Source organism: Dermochelys coriacea, chromosome 4, assembly GCF_009764565.3.
Source record: "Dermochelys coriacea isolate rDerCor1 chromosome 4, rDerCor1.pri.v4, whole genome shotgun sequence".
Taxonomy (NCBI): Eukaryota; Metazoa; Chordata; order Testudines; family Dermochelyidae; genus Dermochelys; species Dermochelys coriacea.
In genome coordinates this window covers 42,165,372-42,185,643 of record NC_050071.1, presented here as the reverse complement: position 1 = coordinate 42,185,643, position 20,272 = coordinate 42,165,372, and the positions used below count along the sequence as shown (strand labels likewise).

The following is a 20,272-nucleotide window of genomic DNA, read 5'->3' as shown; positions in this document are numbered from 1 at the left end:
CATACAGAATTCCAGTGAGTACGGTGAAGGCATCCTGATCGCTCTAGGATCAAAAGAGGGATACTAAAATGACATGAAATGTTCCCTGTTCTATCTGCCTTGTGGCACAATCAGTATGTTGAAGTAGGTATACACCAGATATTTTTAAATACTATATATTTTAAAATTCCTTGTGTAGTAAGGAAGTCCCTAGATTCTTTATTGATCATTAACAACTTCCATGTTTGCTTAGGAGAAATGGGACCCTTTAAAAACTTCAAAGTGTTTAAATGAGGTCTAGTCAAAAATAGAATACCATTTTCATAAAAAGCCTGGAAAAAAACAAATATTGTTGCTTAATATTTTTCTTTTAAATATTTTTATGAAAAATTTTAAATGAACATTGGTTTAATTTGAATTCTTTTTAAAAAGCTTAATTTTTGGGCTCCCTTCCCCACACGTTTTCACTTCTTCTCTTCCCCACTGGAAAAAGGAAAGGGGGGGAGAGAATAGGAAAATAACCTTGAAAAACCAAAGTTTTTCAACATACAAGAGTTTTTGTTTTAGTGGAAAATTCATTTTCATCTAAAAATCTGATGACAAAATTATCAGCCAGCTCTACTTTTATATTTACCAGAAGAGTGTATATTCACAAGAAGAGCCCTGAACTTTATTTTTTTTATAGGCTATCCCATGCCAAAAAAAAAAAAAAATCTATTTGAGCATAAGCTTTTGTGAGCTGCAGCTCACTTCATCGGATGCATTCGATGAAGTGAGCTGTAGCTCATGAAAGCTTATGCTCACATAATTGTTAGTCTCTAAGGTGCCACAAGTACTCCTTTTCTTTTTTGCGAATACAGACTATCACGGCTGCTACTCTGAAAAAAAAAATCTGTGGCAGATGTACTGAAGCTTTAGCATGATATCTTGTTACACTAATATGAATACTTTAAAATTCCATGGGACTTACTTCCACTCATTAGTGTTTGCAATACTGGAAGCTAATTCTGAAAAACCTCACCTATAAATGGTACATATAACTAAGCTTTTTATTTTTATAATACATACATTGCTCATGTGAGCTTTTCTCTATATTAGCCACTGTCTTAGGAGGAAGATAAGGCACAGGTCCCCAGGTAGACAAGCCCGTTTGCTGTATCAAACTGCTGAGTAAAGAACTCCTGAAGCTTCATTCCTATTTTTATCAGGTCTGGGGTGGTTGATCTTGAAATCATCACTTGAAGATATCCCACTTCAAGTCTCCATGGACAATATCTCACTAGAATATAAAAAGAGTAAGAATATTCACCATAATTCAGTTTATATTTGATTTCAGTACAAAAAGGGACTTCTTTTCACTTTCCTAACCTGCATTATTTTTATTTTTGTCATCAGATATGATTCTAGCAATCTTTTATGAAAAAAAAGCATATGTACTTTATTCTTTGGGATGAGAGAAATGTCAGAACTAGACAGTGGAAACATTAAGTACAGTAAGTAGTATTACCTTTTATCAGAAAATACCTTGAATCCAGGTATTATACAGATTAACTTTCCATTCATCCTGCAGTTTAAGATCTGCATACTGAAGATTCCCATAAGGTACTGACCCCATATAGTCAACACGTGCTTCTGTAAACCCATAGTAATCTGAAATTTGTGACTAGTTGCTGTTTGGATGTCAGAAATATGAGCTGAACAGAATAATCAATATAGATATACAAGATGTTAAAAATAAAGGACCAGATCTCTAATGTATCCTGGCCCCTTTATGCCACTCTGGTGGTAGAAAGGGACTGGAAGCCACTGAACTGTCCTAAGCATTGGAAGGCCCCAAATTGGGTATAGGACTGACATGATCCAGCTTTACATCATCTTTCCTGCAGTTCCTAGCATAGGGGTGTTTGAGGAGCTCTAGGGTACATTGGAGTGCTGTGTACTCTTCCAGTTTCCAACTGGTAGAACACTTGGGGGCCACAGTCAGCCAGTGCAGGTTAAGAGCAGCCCTGGCCCTGAGGCAGAGAACCATCCCAGAATTAGAGAATTGCAACCGATTCCTGTACACCCTCCCCTGCTGCCAAATTTTGCCCAGTGGACAATGAGTGCAGCTGGTGAGATTCTAGGACAAAGTCTGTTTATATAATTAAACAAGTTCACATAGGAAAATTTTGTATTACATATGCGCTTTTGACTTTTCACATTATGTAAAAACATTGACACTTCAGAACACTACACTTCTGTAGAATACCGCTGCACGGGTGTAATTCGTAATGGACTTTGTATAGCGAAGTGTAAAACTTGTAGTCTTTCCAACTTACCCACCATCTCCAAGGTATTAACATCTATGGTACCTCCAACCACACCTCCTCTAGAATCCAGCTGTGATCTTCCCAGACCAACAGACATGCTAATTTCACGGTCTCTGTTACTACCAACAGATAAACGTCCTTGGCTTTTCAAACCACTGGTAGTCCACCTGAAACAGAGATGAAAAGCGGCAATGCATGAGTACTTCCAATACTTCAAACTACAAGGTACCATTGTAAGCAAAAACTGTTGAGATATGCATAGTTTCTTGTTTTACTGCAGAGTTGTTTTGAGTCAGTGTTTGGGGCAAGAAAAATATATCTCCACAAATAAGAAAAGCCAAATGACAAAATAGTGCTGTTTCAGAAAGAACAGATACTTAAGGTGTGAGGACAAGTTACTGGATGTAATTCTTCAGCAGTGATTAGGCATGCGCCATCTGTTGATGAGGTGCTTCAGAGCTGAAACTTTCAGCTTTGGAGTATTTCAACACTGGAATATGGAATGGGCAGAATTGCTAAGAGCATGGATCTAGTATACTCTGCGTTAATCCACCTGTGGAGAACGAAGCTCTTTACACACAAAATTTGAAAATTTGGCTCCAAATGAAATGTTGCTTCCCCCGCTTCTCCACAAAGCAGAAATAATATAACATAGGAGGGTTGGGCCCAAACCCGGCAGAGAGAAAATCCAACTTTCCGCAGCTTTGTGCCTCTTATAAATGATATTCTGATTTTCCCACATTGTCCTATACTGGCGATTTAGAAGCTGACTCTCAGTAGAAATATCTATGCATATAATGTAGTGTTCTTGTAGCCTGCCTAAGATAGAGCAGACTATACTTTCCATAGGGCACTGAGGCTATCTCAGATCCTAATTTATGTCAAGTTCCTGAAGTCTGAGTGTAGCCTCAGTGGACATTAACACTTAGTCAGTTTCATTTCAAGCAGACCATAAGTCAGGAGATCATACAACACTACATTCGTTCACTAGGGGCATTTAAAGTGGAATGGCAAGATTTAAAGCTATAAAAATACAAATCACCTAGAACAGTGGCTCTCAACTTTTCCAGACTACTGTACCCCTTTCAGGAGTCTGATTTGTTTTGCGTACCCCCTATTTTCACCTCACTTAAAAACTACTCGTTTACAAAAATCAGACAAAAATACAAAAAAGTGTCACAGCACACTATTACTGAAAAATTGCTTATTTTCTCATTTTTAAGCTTATAATTATAAAATAAATCAATTGGAATATAAATATTTTATGTACATTTCAGTATATAGTATATAGACCAGTATATAAAAAAAGGTCATTCTCTGTATAAAATTTTAGTTCGTACTGACTCTGCTAGTGCTTTTATGTAGCCTTTGTAAAATAGGCAAATATCTAGATTGAGTTGATGTTACCCCCTGGAAGGACCTCTGTGTACTCCCAGGGGATAAGTGTAACTCCTGGTTGAGAAACCAATGACCTAGAAGACAGCAAGTTTTAAATGTTCTTGGGAGACAACAGTCTTTTCCCCCAAGCAAATTAAAATATCAAACAAACAATGTGCTAAATCACCAATTTTTCTACTTACGTAGTATTGCCCATTACATTGCTCATATTCATTTGGACATTTAATTGTTTCAAATTCATAGCAAACACAACCAGAGTTCCCATGGTGTCCCTGCTGACTTGCAAGCTTTATTTTGATTTATTAAATTGGTGTTTGATGTTTTCGAGAGTGTATCTAAAAACAGAGGAAAGTAAAAATTGAAAAAGGCATTCCCTGGAGGAAAACTTGTAGGTTTTTAACATTAAAAGATATTAACAGAAGACAAAACTGCCATGAGACTTAAAAGCACCACAGGTGGAGAGGTTACTTACCTTACAGTAATTTGAGTTCTTCGAGAAGTTTTGTCCCTGTGGATATTCCACTGCAGAACGCGTGCATACCCATGTGCTCTCAACTGGAGATTGTAAAAAAGCAGCATCCATGTGTCTTACAGAGCAGCATCTCGTGCTCCCAGACAAGGGCATATAAAAAAACATGGATCTGCTGCTACTCAGTTTCTCATCGAACATGAAACCAAAGATGCCGCAGCAACTGTACATGCCTATGGATGCTCCACCCTCAGAGGCCCCCAAGTAATAACTCAGTGTGGAGGAGGGAGTTGAGGAGGCAAATCCAAAACAGTTTGGACAGCTGGGCTACCAAAGGTAGCATCAGCTCTGGAAGCCCGTAAGATAGCATAATGCTTGGCAAACATGTGAACTGAAGACCAAGTTGCAGTCCTGCAGATCTCTGCTATGGGAACATCCTTCAGGAGGGGCAACAGAAGTGGAATTGCACCGAGTGAAGTGTGCTATTGCTCTGTGAGGGTGTTGTACCCCAGCAGTTTTATAGCAGGTAAAGATGCAACCTAAAACCCATTTCAGAGTCTGAGTGGAAATTGGCTATCCATTTTTTCAGCAAAAGATACAGAGCTTCTTGGAGAAGCTTTGAAGGTCTCAGTCTAGAGGGAGAAGGCGAGGGCCATCCTGATGTCTAGTGTGTGTGTAGACTAGTTTCCTCTCTGGAGGTGTCCTGCTTTGGATAAAATACTGGTAAACAAATTTCTTGATTAATATGAAATTCAATGAGAACTTAGAAAGGAAGTGAGGATGGGGACACAGTGTAACCTTGTCAGGGTAAAAGACGGTATATGATGGGTCTGCCATGTACACCTTGACACCCTCATTCTTTTGGCTGAAGCAACAGCAATCAGAAATGAAATCTTAAGGGAAAAGTGGAAAAGCGAGCAGCTATTGGCTCAAAGCGGAGGCATCTCAAGGCATTAAGGACCAATTTAAGGTCCCATCGGGGAGCAGGGTTCCTGAGAAGGGGAACAAATTGTGTAAGCCCTTAAGGAACCTAACCATGGTTTGCGGTCAAAGACTGAAACCCCCCTCAATAGCTAAATGGAAAGTCTCGATAGTGAGCAGGTGCACTCTGAATTAACTGTCAAACCTCAGGTCTTTAAGTTCGACAGGTAATCTAGGATTTTTGAGAGTGGAGCATCTGAGGCTTGCAAAGAATAGAGGGAACACCAGGAATGGAAAAGTTTCCACTTCTGCAAGCAAGTCTTGCAAGTAGGTAGTTTCCTGCTAGATCTTATCTGAACAGCATAATTCCACACTCAAGAACCATTGAGGAGCCACCCCTTGAGACAAAGGACTGGGATGGATCAGGGCACCTGAGTTCCTCTCAAGAAAGACCTCCTGTCTCAGGAGATGAAGAGGTGTTGCCATGGAGAGGTGAAGGAGGTCTGAGTAGTACACCTGTCTTGGCCATAATGGCACTATGAGACTAATCCTTGCTCCTATTTGTCTCAGTTTGAATGATGTTTTGAGGATCAGAGGTATGGGCAGTAGAGCTGGGCAGGAGACCAAGGTGTTGTAGTGCATTTTCCAACACTCGAGGTCCTGATGAAATCTGCAATTGTATTCTGGGAGGCCGGGTACATAAAGCACTGAGATTTCTAGATGATGTGAGATACACTAGTTCCACAGTCTTAGCGACTCTGCTGATAATGATTGGGATCAGAATGGAAACCCCCTGATGGTTTATATTGTATATCGATGCCTGATTGTTCAGCATTACCCTGGATATTGTAAAGGAAGCGCTGACAGGCGTAATGAAATGCTCTTAGTTCTAGGATGTTCATGAGGTGTGTTCTTTTGTGGGGATCATTTTCCCTGTACAGTGGCCTCTTGTAGAGAGCACGCCCAACCTAAGTGAGAAGCATCCATCATGAGGAAAATATATATATAAATTTTTTAGAGTGGAGGATGTGAAAATCAGGATTCCACTTCAGTGGGTTCTTCCAGCACCTGAGAGAGTCTGTATGTTTGGAGGTATCATGATTGGTTTGGAAAGACCATTGGTTTGTGGCATACACAGTCCGCAGGCAAGCCCAAAGACATCTGAGGTGCAGTCTTGCAACATAATGCATGTGGAATCATGCAACATAATGAATGTGGAAGCCAATGTGTGGCCTAGGAGTTGTAGGCAGGCCCTTAGAGTTGTTTGTGGACTGTGTTGTAGGGTAGATGTTAGACTGGACATAGTGGAGAATCTTACCTTGGGAAGGTAAGCTCGGGCAATTAGGGAATCTAGAGTGGCTCCAATGAAGACTATCTTAATGTCAGTGTTTTTAGATTAATGCAAATGCCCAGGGATTGAAATAGCATTTTTGTACCTTAATACTGCCAATTGAACTTCTAGAGCTGATTGACTCCTGAGGTGCCAGTCATCCAAATATGGAAACACTGCAATGCTTCACCAACACAGGTGAGCTGGCACTGCTAAAAAGACCTGGTAAAGACCCTTCGGGAGAATGAGGATTTGGTAATGTTTTGAGTCTATTAACCAGTACAGAAAGCGCTTGTGGGAGGAGTGAATGGCTATATAAAAGGTGGTCGAGGGCGACAAACTAATTCCCAGGATTTAGGGATGGAAATATGGTGACTAAGGTTATCATCCTGAAGTGCTGTGAAAAGACACACATGTCCATATTCTTGAGATTTAGAATGGTCTTTCAGCCTCTGCTTCTCTTGGGAACCAGAAAGTATTTGGAGTAAAACCCTCTTCTGATGAAGTTGGGAGAAACAAGCTTGATAATTCCAAGTATAGGAGAGACTGCACTTCCTGCTTCAAGAGATCTTTGTGAGGCGGGTCCCTGAAGAGGAACTGGAAGGGGTGGGAGGGACAGAATGGAAATTAATGGAGTATCCCACACTGATTATCTTTGGAATCCACTTGTCTGTGGTGATGCATTTCCTAGGCATGTAGGAAATGGTATAGGCAGTCTCCAAATGGGAGAGGGATATATAGTGGAGTCATACAGCAAAAGATCCAGAGGGAGAGGTTGTTTGAGGCCCTCAACCAAGCTGTCAAAGTGGTTCCTTACATGGAGGTGTGCATTTTGTGCTGCTCCCGATCGCTGCCAAGGAGGCTCTGAAGATGTGAGGTAGGGCTGTTTTGGGTGGTATTGAAAAAGCCAAGAACAGACTGCAGTTTGAGACCTGCTAAAATGTCTCTTTGTTGCAGTCATGTATGTTCCCAGTAACCACAGCATTGCCCCGGAGTCTTTAAGAGAGTGGAGTGAGGAGTCCATGTCACCACTGAAGAGTTTGGGCCCTTCAAAGGGGAGGTGTTCTATAGTGTTTTGCACCTCCCTCAGGAGTCCCGAAGACTGGAGCCAGGATGCTGGCCTCATAATCACTGTGGTGGCTAGGGATCATGAAGTAGTGTCAGTGACATTGGGAACAGCCTGCAGGGAAGCTCTGGTGATTAACTGACTCCTTGTTGGAAGGAGAGGGTCTGGAACATGTTTGATTATTCCTTTTGTTGACAGCCTCAACAGCTTCATTCCCTTAGCTGGAATGTATTTATTTTGCAAGTGGGCATAATAGTAGCAGGTGTTTGCTGCTACTATTATGTGAGCAGGCGAGAACAGTGCTTCGTTATCATTAATAGGAAGAGCAATCTTATCCTAAGGGGTGATGTTTGCAATATCAATCAGGGAATGTTGAGACGCCTGGCGCTCCTCTAAAGGAGTCTGGAAGGATTCCGCCAGAGGCTTCATTAAGTCCTGGAAAGCCTAAAGTTGTCAGCACAGGAAGGTGGTGGCATTGCTGCCTCAAAGGACTCAGCTGAATGGGGTGAGTCTTCCTCATTCTGTGGGTCCTGGTCTCCTCAGGTACCAAGGGGCCACACAGTACCGGCTTATGGTTTTGCAGTGCCTGTGAGTGATGCAATACCAACAGGTGCTGGTGTTTCTACCAGGCTGGTATCCTAGAGTGTCTGTCACTACAGGGAAAATATCTGTGGCAGGTCTGGAACTCTGAGGTTTTTGATATAACCCAGGAAGTGCCATGGAACTAAAAACTGTAAGTTCGGGAGGGGAGACCCCCCTTTCAAAAGCACAGGATTGTATTAAAACCTAATATAATAATTAAAATAAAATCTGAACCAACTAAGAATGATTTAACAGTGAGTGAGAAAACGTGGGAAGCAGAGAACAGTGGATACCATAAATGCACTCTAGAGCAGCGGTCTCCAAACTTTTTGGCTTGCGCACTCCCAGGGTGACCTGCTGCAGGCACGCTGCCAATGGAAGAAGACCGGAAGACCTGCTGCAGGCGGGCCGCTGGAGGGGAACACCAGCCGTGGATGTGCAGAACTGCCAGCGAAGAAAAAAAACGGTGGAGTGCTGTCCGGCGGCGCTACTAGTGCACCCGCTGGGATCATCTCACGCATCCCCTGAGGTGCACGCACTCCAGTTTGGAGGAGACCACTGCTCCAAAGTAGCACATTGCCCTTTTTTTTTTTCTTTTTTAACACACAATCTCTGGTAAAGGGTGCACGCGCACACGCACATCCTATGGTGGAGTGTCTACGGTGCATATACTTGGAGAACTACAATTAAAGATGGCTGAAAATTAAAAGATTTACAGTTTACTTTGTTGCCTTAATTATCATGAGAATGAAGTCATTCATTTCTCTATTTTTATGAACAGTCATGAAAAAAAAAATTTCAAGTCATCCATAAAATGAGTATGTGCTAGTTCAAAAAAATATTTAGCTAACCACAAATTCTACTTCAGCTCAGTCTTCCTTTGTGAAGTGCTTTTACATTTTGCCCTCCATATAGATTAAAAACCTGTCCTCTCACTTCTCCACATATTTCACTATAGTAAAAAAAAACATTTTTCAACACTTTATCTGCCTCAGTACTCTCCAGACCCCAAATAAAAAGAACAGGAGTACCTGTGGCACCTTAGAGACTAACAAATTTATTAGAGCATAAGCTATGTAGCCCACAAAAGCTTATGCTCTAATAACTTTGTTAGTCTCTAAGGTGCCACAAGTACTCCTGTTCTTTTTGCAGATACAGACTAACACGGCTGCTACTCTGAGACCCCAAATAGACACCACAATTTCACTCATAAGTTCATATTATTTTCTCCACCTCTATACAAAGAAAAACACATCTGTATTTATTTTATACTTCCTAATATGGGCCTAAGACTCAGTCATCTGCATGCAACCACATATTTGACAATCCAATCTGTGACGTGAAGCTGCTATGGGGAGCACCAGGTTATCGTGAGTGGACCCAAGTGTAAAGGAAAGGATTACTATAAATGAAGATAAACTGCAGAACCACACCTCAGCTGTGTAACCTTTGTGCTAGTGATAGCATTTCCAATGTGTTTTATAGACTAGACAGACAAACTATATTTCAGTTCCTGTAGTTCTCAAACTCTGTCCTATCACAAAAAGGAGATACTAGCACAATGAGAAAAATATATACTTTAGGATCTGATCCTGCAAGGTGCTAAATATTTCAGTGGGAGCCAATGGCACTCACCACCTCACAGGATTGTGCCTTTAAGTTTTAATTTATTTATAGGCTTGCTATTTTTCTGTGATTACATTTCCTGTTTAAAATGTTAAGAACGAGTTCATTGAATTTTTAAAACAATTACTTTATCTCCATCCCAGCTACAGCACTCTAAGAGTACAAGATCAGAATGAAAACTTACAGTTGCAAACACAGTTATTCTGACTGATAACTAATAACTTTTCTGACTCATATGATGACTCAATGCCCTAATACATATCACATCCTTGTATTTAGTGACTGAAAATATTTATAGTGTTAAATCACACTAAAGAGACACAGGATTGTTAAAAATCTCCTTTTCCACTCACCTCTGTGGGGAACTGAAGAATCGGATACACTCCGGGATCTTGCAACAGCTGGAGATTTTAAATTATGATTTGCTGTCCCAGGTGACATACTGCTGTTTGTATTGTGCTCATTAAAAACATTGGGTGATTGTGCCATGTGTGTAAATGAAGCAGACTGGCAGGGCTGCTCCCAAGTCCTACAGTATGCTTTACGTGACGATTCAGGAGAAAGATGCTGGCTTACCCCGTCAATGGAATCTGGTGTTCCAGGACCTGATGCTGCTGGAAAAGAAAAGTGCCCATAGTGCAGTGTAACTTTATTTTATTTTTAGTCAGTCTGTAACACTTAACACAAGCAAAATGATTTACTCCTACATATGGGGAAATGTTTTGTATATTTCAATCTTAGCAGCAAATCTCATAGCAGTAACTTTGAAACTCTTCTAAAGTGTTTTTATTGTCACATTAATATTATTTTAATAGTATTCATAGAATCATAGAAGTGTTGGGTTGGAAGGGACCTCAAGAAGTCATCAAGTCCAACCTCCTGTGCCGAGGCAGGACCAAGTATACCTAGACCAGGGGTTGGCAACCTTTCAGAAGTGGTGTGCCAAGTCTTCATTTATTCACTTTAAGGTTTCGCGTGCCAGTAATATATTTTAACCTTTTTTAGAAGGTCTCTCTCTATATATATTATATAACTAAACTATTGTCGTATGTAAAGTAAACAAGGTTTACAAAATGTTTAAGAAGCTTCATTTAAAATTAAATTAAAATGCTGATCTTATGCCGCTGGCCCGCTCAGCCTGGGGTTCCGTTCACCTTGGCCAGCAGCAGGCTGAGCGAGGCTCTGGCTGGCAAGGGGGCGGCAGCCAGAACCCCAGACCGGCAGCGGGCTGAGCGGCTCAGGCCACTGCCACTCAGCCCGCTACCAGTCTGGGGTTCCATCTGCCAGCACCTGCCAGCCAGGGTCCTAGCTGCCGGCCTGGGATCCCGGCCCTGCCCACATAGAGTGGGTACCTACCTTCTCCCTGGTTCTAGCCCAGTCTTTTCCTCTCTCTCTCTCTGCACTGAGCTGAGGACGGGAGTGCACTGAGCACAGGGCCGGGGGTTGGGGTGTAGGCTCTAGCCAGGAGCTAGAATGAGGGAGGGGGCTCAGGATTGGGGCAGGAGGTTTGTGGGTGGAGTGCTTACCTGGGCAGCTCCCATTTGGTGCGAGGGGTGGGGATGGGAATGTAGGGGGTGCAAGAGTCAGGACATGGGGTGTGGAGGGGCTGGGTATGTGGGGGTGCAGTAGTCAGGGCAGGGGGCTAGGGGTGTGTAAGGAGGGTGCAGAAGTCAGGGCAAGAGCTGTGGGGGGGCTGGGTATGTGTGTGTGGGGGTACTGGAGTCAGGGCTGAGGTCGTGGGCGGTGCAGGGGGCAGGGCAGAGGGCTGGGAGGGTGTGTGAGGGGGTTGCAGGGGTCAAGGCAGAGGGCTGGGGTCGAGGGGATGCTCCCAGCCCCCTGGCCAGAGCGGCTCACGGCAGGGGGCTGGAGGGGATATGCCCTGATTCCACCCCCCGTCCCCAGTCCCCACCTCTTCTCCGCCTCCTCCTCGGAGCAGCGAGCACACTGCAGCTCCAGCAGCTCTGTTTCTCCCCCTCCCCTGCTAGGGCCATCAGCTGATCGGAGGGAGAGGAGGAGGGGAGGAACCCCGCACGCTGGGGGAAAAGGGAGAGGAGGAGGGGCAGGAACCCAGGACGCTGGGGCAAAATGCAGGGGAGGGGAGGACCTTGCCTGCTCTACAGCAGCAGCCGGCAGGACCAAGCTTCTTCACCCTGCCCAGGACGGGGGGGGGGGGGGGGAAGGGTGGGAGGGAGAAGAGCGGGCTGGGGCAGGCAGGATATTTAATGGCACACTGTTACTTGCTGGCGTGGGTTTGGCAGTGGGCTGAGCGGGGCTGGTGGCTGGGACTTGGCAGGCAGCAGCGTGCCATTAAAAATCAGCTTGCATGCCGTCTTTGGCACACGTGCCATAGATTGCCGACCCCTGACCTAGACCATCCCTAACAGGTGTTTGTCCAATCTGTTCTTAAAGATCTCCAACGATGTAGATTCTATAACTTCCCTTGAAAGCCTATTAGGGGCTTTAACTACCACCCTGAAGTTTTTCCTAATATATAACATAAATTTTCCTTGCTGCAGATTAAGCCCATTACTTCTTGTTCTACCTTCAGTGGACATGGAGAACAACAGATCATAGTCATCTTTATAACAAACCTTAACATATTTGAAGACTTGTCAGGTGCCCCTCAGTCTTCTTTTCTCAAGACTAAACGTGACTTGTTTTTAAAAAAACAAAACAAAACAAAAAAACCTGGTTCTTTATAGGTCAAGTTTTCTAAATCTCCTATCATGACTGTTGCTCTCCCCTGGACTCTCTCCTATTCATCCACATCTTTACTAAACTGTAGCACCCAGAACTGGACATAGTACTCCAGCTGGGGCCTCACCAGTGCTGAGCGGAGTGGGACAATTACCTGCTAGATCTTACATACGACCTTCGTTAATACACCCCAGAATAACAGCCTTTTTCACAACTGTATCATATTCATTTTGTGACCCACAGATTGACTCCTATTCAATTTTTGTGATCCACTATAACCCCCATGTCTTTTTCAGCAATACTATGGCCTAACCCATGTGACAAAGTTCCTCCTCTACCTTGGTGGGTCTTGCGCTTATTGGCGGATTTGCTCGCCTTGGAGCTTCACCACAGCCATCAGTTTGGCCGTTTTTGTGAACCCACAGTCCAGGCCAACTCCTCCTGTGTCTGACCAGGAGTTGGGAGGTATGGGGGGAACCCGGGCCTGCCCTCTACTCCAGGTTCCAGCCCAAGGCCCTGTGGAATGCAGCTGTCTAGAGTGCCTCCTGGAACAGCTGTGTGACAGCTATAACTCCCTGGGCTACTTCCCCATGGCCTCCTCCCAACACCTTCTTTATCCTCACCATAGGACCTTCCTCCTGGTGTCTGATAATACTTGTACTCCTCAGTCCTCCAACAGTATGCGTTCTCACTCTCAGCTCCTATCACCTTTTGCTTCCAGCTCCTTACACGCGCACCACAAACCAAAGTGAGCTCCTTTTTAAACCTAGGTGCCCTGATTAGCCTGCCTTAATTGATTCTAGCAGCTTCTTGATTGGCTGCAGGTGTTCTAATCAGCCTGTGTCTTAATTGTCTCCAGAAGGTTCCTGATTGTTCTGGAACCTTCCCTGTTACCTTACCCAGAGAAAAGGGACCTATTTAGCCTGGGGCTAATATATCTGCCTTCTATTACTCTCCTGTAGCCATCTGGCCCGACCCTGTCACACCAGCTATTTCCCATTTTGTAGCTGTGCAACTGATTTTTCCTTCACACATGCAGTACTTTGCACTTGTCTTTACTGAATGTCATCTCGTTGATTGCAGACCAATTCTCCAGTTTGTCAAGGTCATTTTGAATTATAATCCTGTCCTCCAAAGTGCTTGCAAACCCTTCCAGTTTGGTGTCATCCACAAATTTTATAAGCACACTCTCCATTCCATTATCTAGATTATAAATTTTGCTGAAATTTAAATTGGTTTGTAGTGACTTTTTCTTAATACATAACACCAACTGCTCATTTAGGTGAATGAAAAATTCCTGGGAATTAGAATTGGGTAATACCTGCTTTCAGTCTACATATTATACTACAGTATAGTTTCTACTGCTTTATCTAGTTACTCATTCTACTCATATATTATGGCATAAATTAAACAATTCTTGCTTTGGTTTATTTCATGGAAGAATAGTTCAGAGAAATAAGGAGAATGTACCTGGTAGATTTATGGTTTGATCACCTAGAAAAAGGCGTCTGGCAATACTTCTCCTATACCAGGCTCTTGGGAAGGCCAAAATCTCACTGAGTCGCCGCATGTCATATTTAAAAGAAGCAGATCCTATATCACAGACAGCTGATAAAAAATGCAAATGGCTCAATATTTAAAGATTTTGAAAATCGAATCTAACATTTGAAAATTTACACTTCAGGTTTTTTTAGGTTATTCATATCTGATATATTCACCAACACATTTTCAAGCACTAAAAGAGGTAGTGCAATACATACTTACCTTATAGTAAATGTGGTTCTTCAAGATGATGTTGTCCACGTGAATCCTACTCTAGGTGCACCTATGCCTCATGTGCAAGGGTGTAATCTTTGAATAGCAATGTCCATTGGCCTGCACCTGCACTGTATGTACTTGTGCCATCTGAACCCAAGGGCATAAAGGATAGAGTGGGCATAACTGTCCCTCAGTTCTCTGGCCAACCCAGAATCCCAGGGAAGGAAGACTCTGAAAAAGTGGAGGTAGAAGGCAAGCTTGGGGATCCACATGGATATCATCATCTTGAAGAACCACAGATACTATAAAGTAATTGTTCTTTCTTCCTTGAGTATATGTCCATGTGGATCCCACTCTATCTGACGGATAAAGCAGTGACTCATCTGAAAGGTGTGATTGAGAAGTCTTGGCTGCTGCTAACTAAATACTGACCGTAAAACCATCAAACCAAATTTGGCATCTGATCTTGCAGCCAGCTCAAAGGCATAACATTTAACAAAAGTAAAGGGATTTGTTCACACAACTGCCTTGCAAATTTGAGACATGAGCATGTTCCTGAAGCGTACAGAGGACATATTTTGTGCTCTATTGGAGCAAGCTTTAATATTTGGAGAATAAGATTGTCAGTCATAAACAGATTTAAATACACTATGTAATCCATTTCAATATTCTCTGGGAGGAGATTGCTTGATCCCTAGAATCACAGAGATGGCCACAAAAGGATAGTCTGTTTGAAAGGCTTTGCCCTATCAAGGTAATATAACAATACCCTTGAAACATCCAGGATGTGGAGTTTCTTCTCTTCTGGAGAGGAATGGCATTTTGAAAAGAAAATGGATGATTAGGGATTAAGAGACTAGTTGAAATGAAAGTCTGACAACTTTGGGAATAAGTTTAGGATGAGATCTTATTACCATTTCTCTGTGGAATATTGTGTTAGGAGGGTCAGCAAAGAGAGCTTGGAGTTTCTGACTCTTCGGGCTGATGTAATGGTGACTACAAATACTGTCTTGAGGCTAAGGTGCTATCTTTGGTAGCAAACAAATCTGTAATTGGATTTCCCTGCTGGTGAAATAATGGCATAATGATGGAGCTCTTCAGAAAGCATTTGTGGTTGGTGATGTAGTGTTGAAAGACTGACACTGAAGCCTAGGGGCTCTGCATCTGCCATTTTGGTGCAAATAGCGGCACACTGTGACAAGGAACAAACAACATTTATTTTTTTATATGACCAAAATAAAGTTAAAAAAGGGGGACAATGTAAAGGATAAATATGAAATTAAAGAATTAAAGTTAGCTTAAGCTTGGTTTAAGGAAATATATATACTGTAAAGAAAGACCCTGACTAGCAAGAAGGAAGGCCTTGAAAATAATGAGTTATAAGGCCAGAAGAATGAAGTCTGGTTCAAAGAATAACTAGTAAGATAAGGGGAAGTTTTGAAAAAGAAGGCCTCTGACTGAAGATGGTTTTAAATAAAACAAAAAGAATGCGTCCTAAAAGGAATCAACATAAAACTTCCCACCCCACATAACAGTGTTATCCTAAAAATAAAAGCCTATGTGAACCCAGGTGCAATGGAAAAAACTGTTGGTCAGCAAGAAGGAGGGGAGGAAAGGCCTTGGGAAGAAAGGAGGCTGTAAATCTTATCTGGATTAACATGAGAACTAAGGGCGAACAGTCTCAAATTGTTTTTTTAGCTCAAGGCAGTAGCAAGAAGGAACGGACAGATAGTTGCAGCTGCTCTGCCCTTTCCATCCCACAGGAGGGACTCATGAGGACATACATAGTTAAGACACAGTTCAACAGACACTGCAGTTCAAAGATTCTGATCTTGTGTGCATAAGGCTCATGTGTACCCACAGTGGGATCTGTGTGGACACAAAGAAGATAACATACAAACTGTTGGAAAATAAGTTCATTTGTTTGAAGTATACTGAAAAATACAAGTGTCAGCATGTAAATCATAAATATACTAAATATTAATTTTAGTAAACTTAATGACTTAAATTACTTTTTGCTGGTACAGCTGGAGCTGAGAGAAATACCTACAAAAAACTCTCAAAACCACATGAAACACGTCTGGGTTTGCCAAAGGGTCCTTCAGGTTTACGAACTACCTAACTAACCACAATTTTTGCCTCAAAATCCTGTGGAATTGATTGTTTAAGCTTGGTTTGGGTGAAACTCAGGGGTAACAATTCTCTTTGCTTTATGATCATGGACCAAATTCAAAGTTCATTCATACTGGAAAATCAAAGCAAAAATCTCAAGAGTTGTAAACCCATACAGACAGAAGTCAAAGAACACGTGTGAGGTGTTGAAATTAAATGAGTCAACAGTGGAGGAGGAGGGGGGTATATACACACACAGATATCTGAGGTCACACAAACACAATCCCACCCTCCCCAAGGTCTTAGCCACTGATTCACTTAAAAGATGTTGTTATTGCACATGATAGGTTGGCGGCTTTGAAATGACATCTATATAAAAAGTGGTGGAGAAAGAATGGTGCTTATCATTGGAACAACACCTCTATTGTCAGGCAAACAGAAGAAAGCAATATAGATTAAATGAAACTTGTAAGTACCAGATATATTTATTAACGTAGTATCCATCTTGCTTGCAGCTTTGCTTGCAGACTGGCTCTCAAAAAATGAAGCCCCTCCTGAACGTCTTATTCTTGATAGACTTACTTTCACAAATTCAAGGTTAATACTCAGAGAATCTTTCCGACCAGTGACTGAAGTGGGCTCCTCATCTACATTACCTACAAACAAAAGGGGTGATGCTCAGTGTACTCCCCAGATTAGCACCTTAGTGTAAAAATCATTTATGTTTCTTTTAGGGTAGAAAAAACAAAAAACCTTTACTTGGGAAAACCATCAAGATGAAAGTCAAATTTTTGTATGAAATTTTGGTAATTACTATATGCCACAAGTGACACAGTTTTCAGTTTGTTTACATTATGCATTTGACAGCAGACTGGGGTGAATAGCTAATTTTTCAGTTTATTGGCAGTTCTGAACAATTGGAAAAAAACATTTCAGATCAAACTGAATCCCACAATTGCAAACAATTTAGGTGATGACCTTGTAAACTGGAGTAATAGTAATAGGATGAAATTTAATAGTGAGAAGTGTAAGGTTATGCATTTAGGGATTAATAACAAGAATTTTAGTTATAAGTTGGGGACGCATCAATTAGAAGTAACGGAAGAGGAGAAGGACCTTGGAGTATTGGTTGATCATGGGATGACTATGAGCTGCCAATGTGATATGGCTGTGAAAAAAGCTAATGTGGTTTTGGGATGCATCAGGAGAGGCATTTCCAATAGGGATAAGGAGGTTTTAGTACCATTATACAAGGCACTGGTGAGACCTCACCTCGAATACTATGTGCAGTTCTGGTCTCCCATGCTTAAAAAAGATGAATTCAAACTGGAGCAGGTACAGAGAAGGGCTACTAGGATGATCCGAGGAATGGAAAACTTGTCTTATGAAAGGAGACTTAAGGAGCTTGGCTTGTTTAGCCTAACTAAAAGAAGGTTGAGGGGAGATATGATTGCTCTCTATAAATATATCAGAGGGATAAATACAGGAGAGGGAGAGGAATTATTTCAGCTCAGCACCAATGTGGACACAAGAACAAATGGGTATAAACTGGCCACCAGGAAGTTTAGACTTCAAATTAGACGAAGGTTTCTAACCATCAGAGGAGTGAAGTTTTGGAATAGCCTTCCAAGAGAAGCAGTGGGGGCAAAAGATCTATCTGGTTTTAAGATTCTACTCGATAAGTTTATGGAGGAGATGGTATGATGGGATAATGTGATTTTGGTAAGTAATTGATCTTTAAATATTCAGGGTAAATAGGACTAATCCCCTGAGATGGGATATTAGATGGATGGGATCTGAGTTACTACAGAAAATTCTTTCCTGGGTATCTGGCTGGTGAATCTTGCCCATATGCTCAGGGTTTTGTTGATCGCCATATTTGGGGTCGGGAAGGAATTTTCCTCCAGGGCAGATTGGAGAGGCCCTGGAGGTTTTTTGCCTTCCTCTGTAGCATGGGGCATGGGTGACTTGAGGGAGGCTTCTCTGCTCCTTGATGTCTTTAAACCATGATTTGAGGACTTCAATAGCTCAGACATAGGTGAGGTTTTTCGTAGGAGTGGGTGTGTGAGATTCTGTGGCCTGTGCTGTGCAGGAGGTCGGACTAGATGATCAGAATGGTCCCTTCTGACCTTAGTATCTATGAATCTATAGCATTTTGTCACCGCTCTTCAGGGCAGAGACTATTTACCGAGCAAAATGGAACCCAACTTTGATTGTGGCTGTGAGCTGCTACCATATAACAAACAGTTAACATACAAATAAGTGCAAACACTTGCAAACCCACTTAAAGCATTTCAACATGTTTGTGGGAATGTTGGAATTTATACCAAGAATTCCTATAAGGGCAAGCGGGTCTACTTTTTCCTATTAAGACAAATGGGTTTTGCAGTTGCAGGTTCTAAAGCATGAACACACATGATTTTGGATCTGCCAAGTGCAGGTATATGTATGTTTTCACACAAGTGTCAGTTGGAGTGCTGAAAATAAGATCCTCCAAGATCCTATAACAGTAAAGAGGGTATACACATCCCTGATGGACTGATTCTTTAACACTTAGTCTTGTGCAACCATTTCTCACATTTTACCAATTGTTTATGAAATCTTGTAACTTTTGCAATTGTTCATTAAATTAAAAAAATCCATTCTATACCTAGTGCTCCTGATCCGGGAGTTAGACCAGTAACAGCAGATTTTTGTTTTCCTGCTCCATATGGATGAAATACATAAAGGGAGAAATCAGACATGCAGGCTGTGAAGCTCAGGCCTGATGAGTTGCTGTTAGAGCTAGTCAAATCTGACTGGCTACTGCTATGTCGGGTTCTGCCAAGAGGGCTGCCTAGTCCAGATGAACCTAAAGAAAATCCAAAAATCCACAAATGTTATATAGTAGTTTTAGTACTAAAGCATTTTCAATCATGAAACTGTTTACAAATACTTACTATGTCATAAAAAGCCAGCTGAGCATCAGATGCATTTCAAAAATAATCTCAGTGAAACAACAATTTGGGGACACAACTCCATTCCCTGGGTGTCCCTAAAGCTCTGACTGCCAGAAGCTAGGACTGGACCACTTGATACAATGCCCTGTTCTGTTCATTCCCACTGAAGCATCTGGCACAGTCAGTAGACAGGATACTGGGCTAGTGGACCATTGGTCTCACCCAGTAGGCAATTCATATGTTCTTATGGCTTAAATAACTTAACTAACAATGCCATTCCTGTCAAAAGGTTAAAACAGACAACTGAACTTACTTTTACAGAGGCAAAAAAATTGGTCCTAAAATACTTTACCCATCTGAGTTTTCAGAATAGGTTGGAAAACAAATATGAATGCCTTCTTATTCAATTTCATAAATGTACAACTCCATAGTTAGTGGATGCTGTATTTTTAACTTCGCATAGAAACACACACCATCAAAAGTTGAAAGTCTAGAGTAAGCTAAGGGAGAATTTCCACTGTTTTGATGGAAGGTGGATTAGGTCTAGAGTAAATGGTTCTGAATAAAGAAGTGAAATAAAAACTAACTAAAGATTTAAACTGAATTCTGAAAATCATACTAAAAGTGAAAGAATGAAGTCATTCCAAATTAAAAACAGACAACTTGAAGTGGAACTTAAACAAAACTCCATATTATATACACATATATTCACAAATAAAGATATTTGAGCAGTTCCTCAGTATTTAACAGAAATGCTAGCAACCTATCCATTTAGTTTTTCTTATAATACTCATCACCATAGTTGCTAAATGATGTGCTAAGTTTATCAAAGAGTAGTAAAATAAACCTAATTGTACAGCTTGAAAAGTGTTTTTTTGGATGTAAAATACCAGTGCACTCGCAATACAGACTACCAAAAAGTATTGCTCGGAAACTTCTTTTAAAAAACATCTTCCATTACATGGTTTGTGGACATTCCTGAAGACCAGCAACATAAAAAAAGTTGTTAAAACTGATCTGATACCGAAGAGCCATTCTGTTAAAATCACAACTGTATAACAACGTAGTAAAAATAGATATTCTAGC

At 41.6% G+C, this 20,272-nt stretch overlaps 1 protein-coding gene across 1 annotated transcript in view; it reads right to left on the bottom strand.

Annotated features, from left to right (window-relative positions):
* Positions 1 to 1,183: 1,183 nt before the first annotated feature.
* Positions 1,184 to 20,272, bottom strand: part of KIAA1109 (KIAA1109 ortholog) — a 222,900-nt gene continuing 203,811 nt past the window's right edge. The window contains exons 74-81 of the mRNA XM_038398596.2: positions 18,898 to 19,098; positions 16,724 to 16,903; positions 13,848 to 13,985; positions 10,034 to 10,294; positions 3,869 to 4,021; positions 2,298 to 2,455; positions 1,487 to 1,673; positions 1,184 to 1,258 (exon numbers count right to left, since the gene is read on the bottom strand). Of these exons, the coding sequence (XP_038254524.1) occupies positions 3,924 to 4,021; positions 10,034 to 10,294; positions 13,848 to 13,985; positions 16,724 to 16,903; positions 18,898 to 19,098 (878 nt within the window). The 3' untranslated portion in view covers positions 1,184 to 1,258; positions 1,487 to 1,673; positions 2,298 to 2,455; positions 3,869 to 3,923. The remainder of the gene's footprint in view (positions 1,259 to 1,486; positions 1,674 to 2,297; positions 2,456 to 3,868; positions 4,022 to 10,033; positions 10,295 to 13,847; positions 13,986 to 16,723; positions 16,904 to 18,897; positions 19,099 to 20,272) is intronic.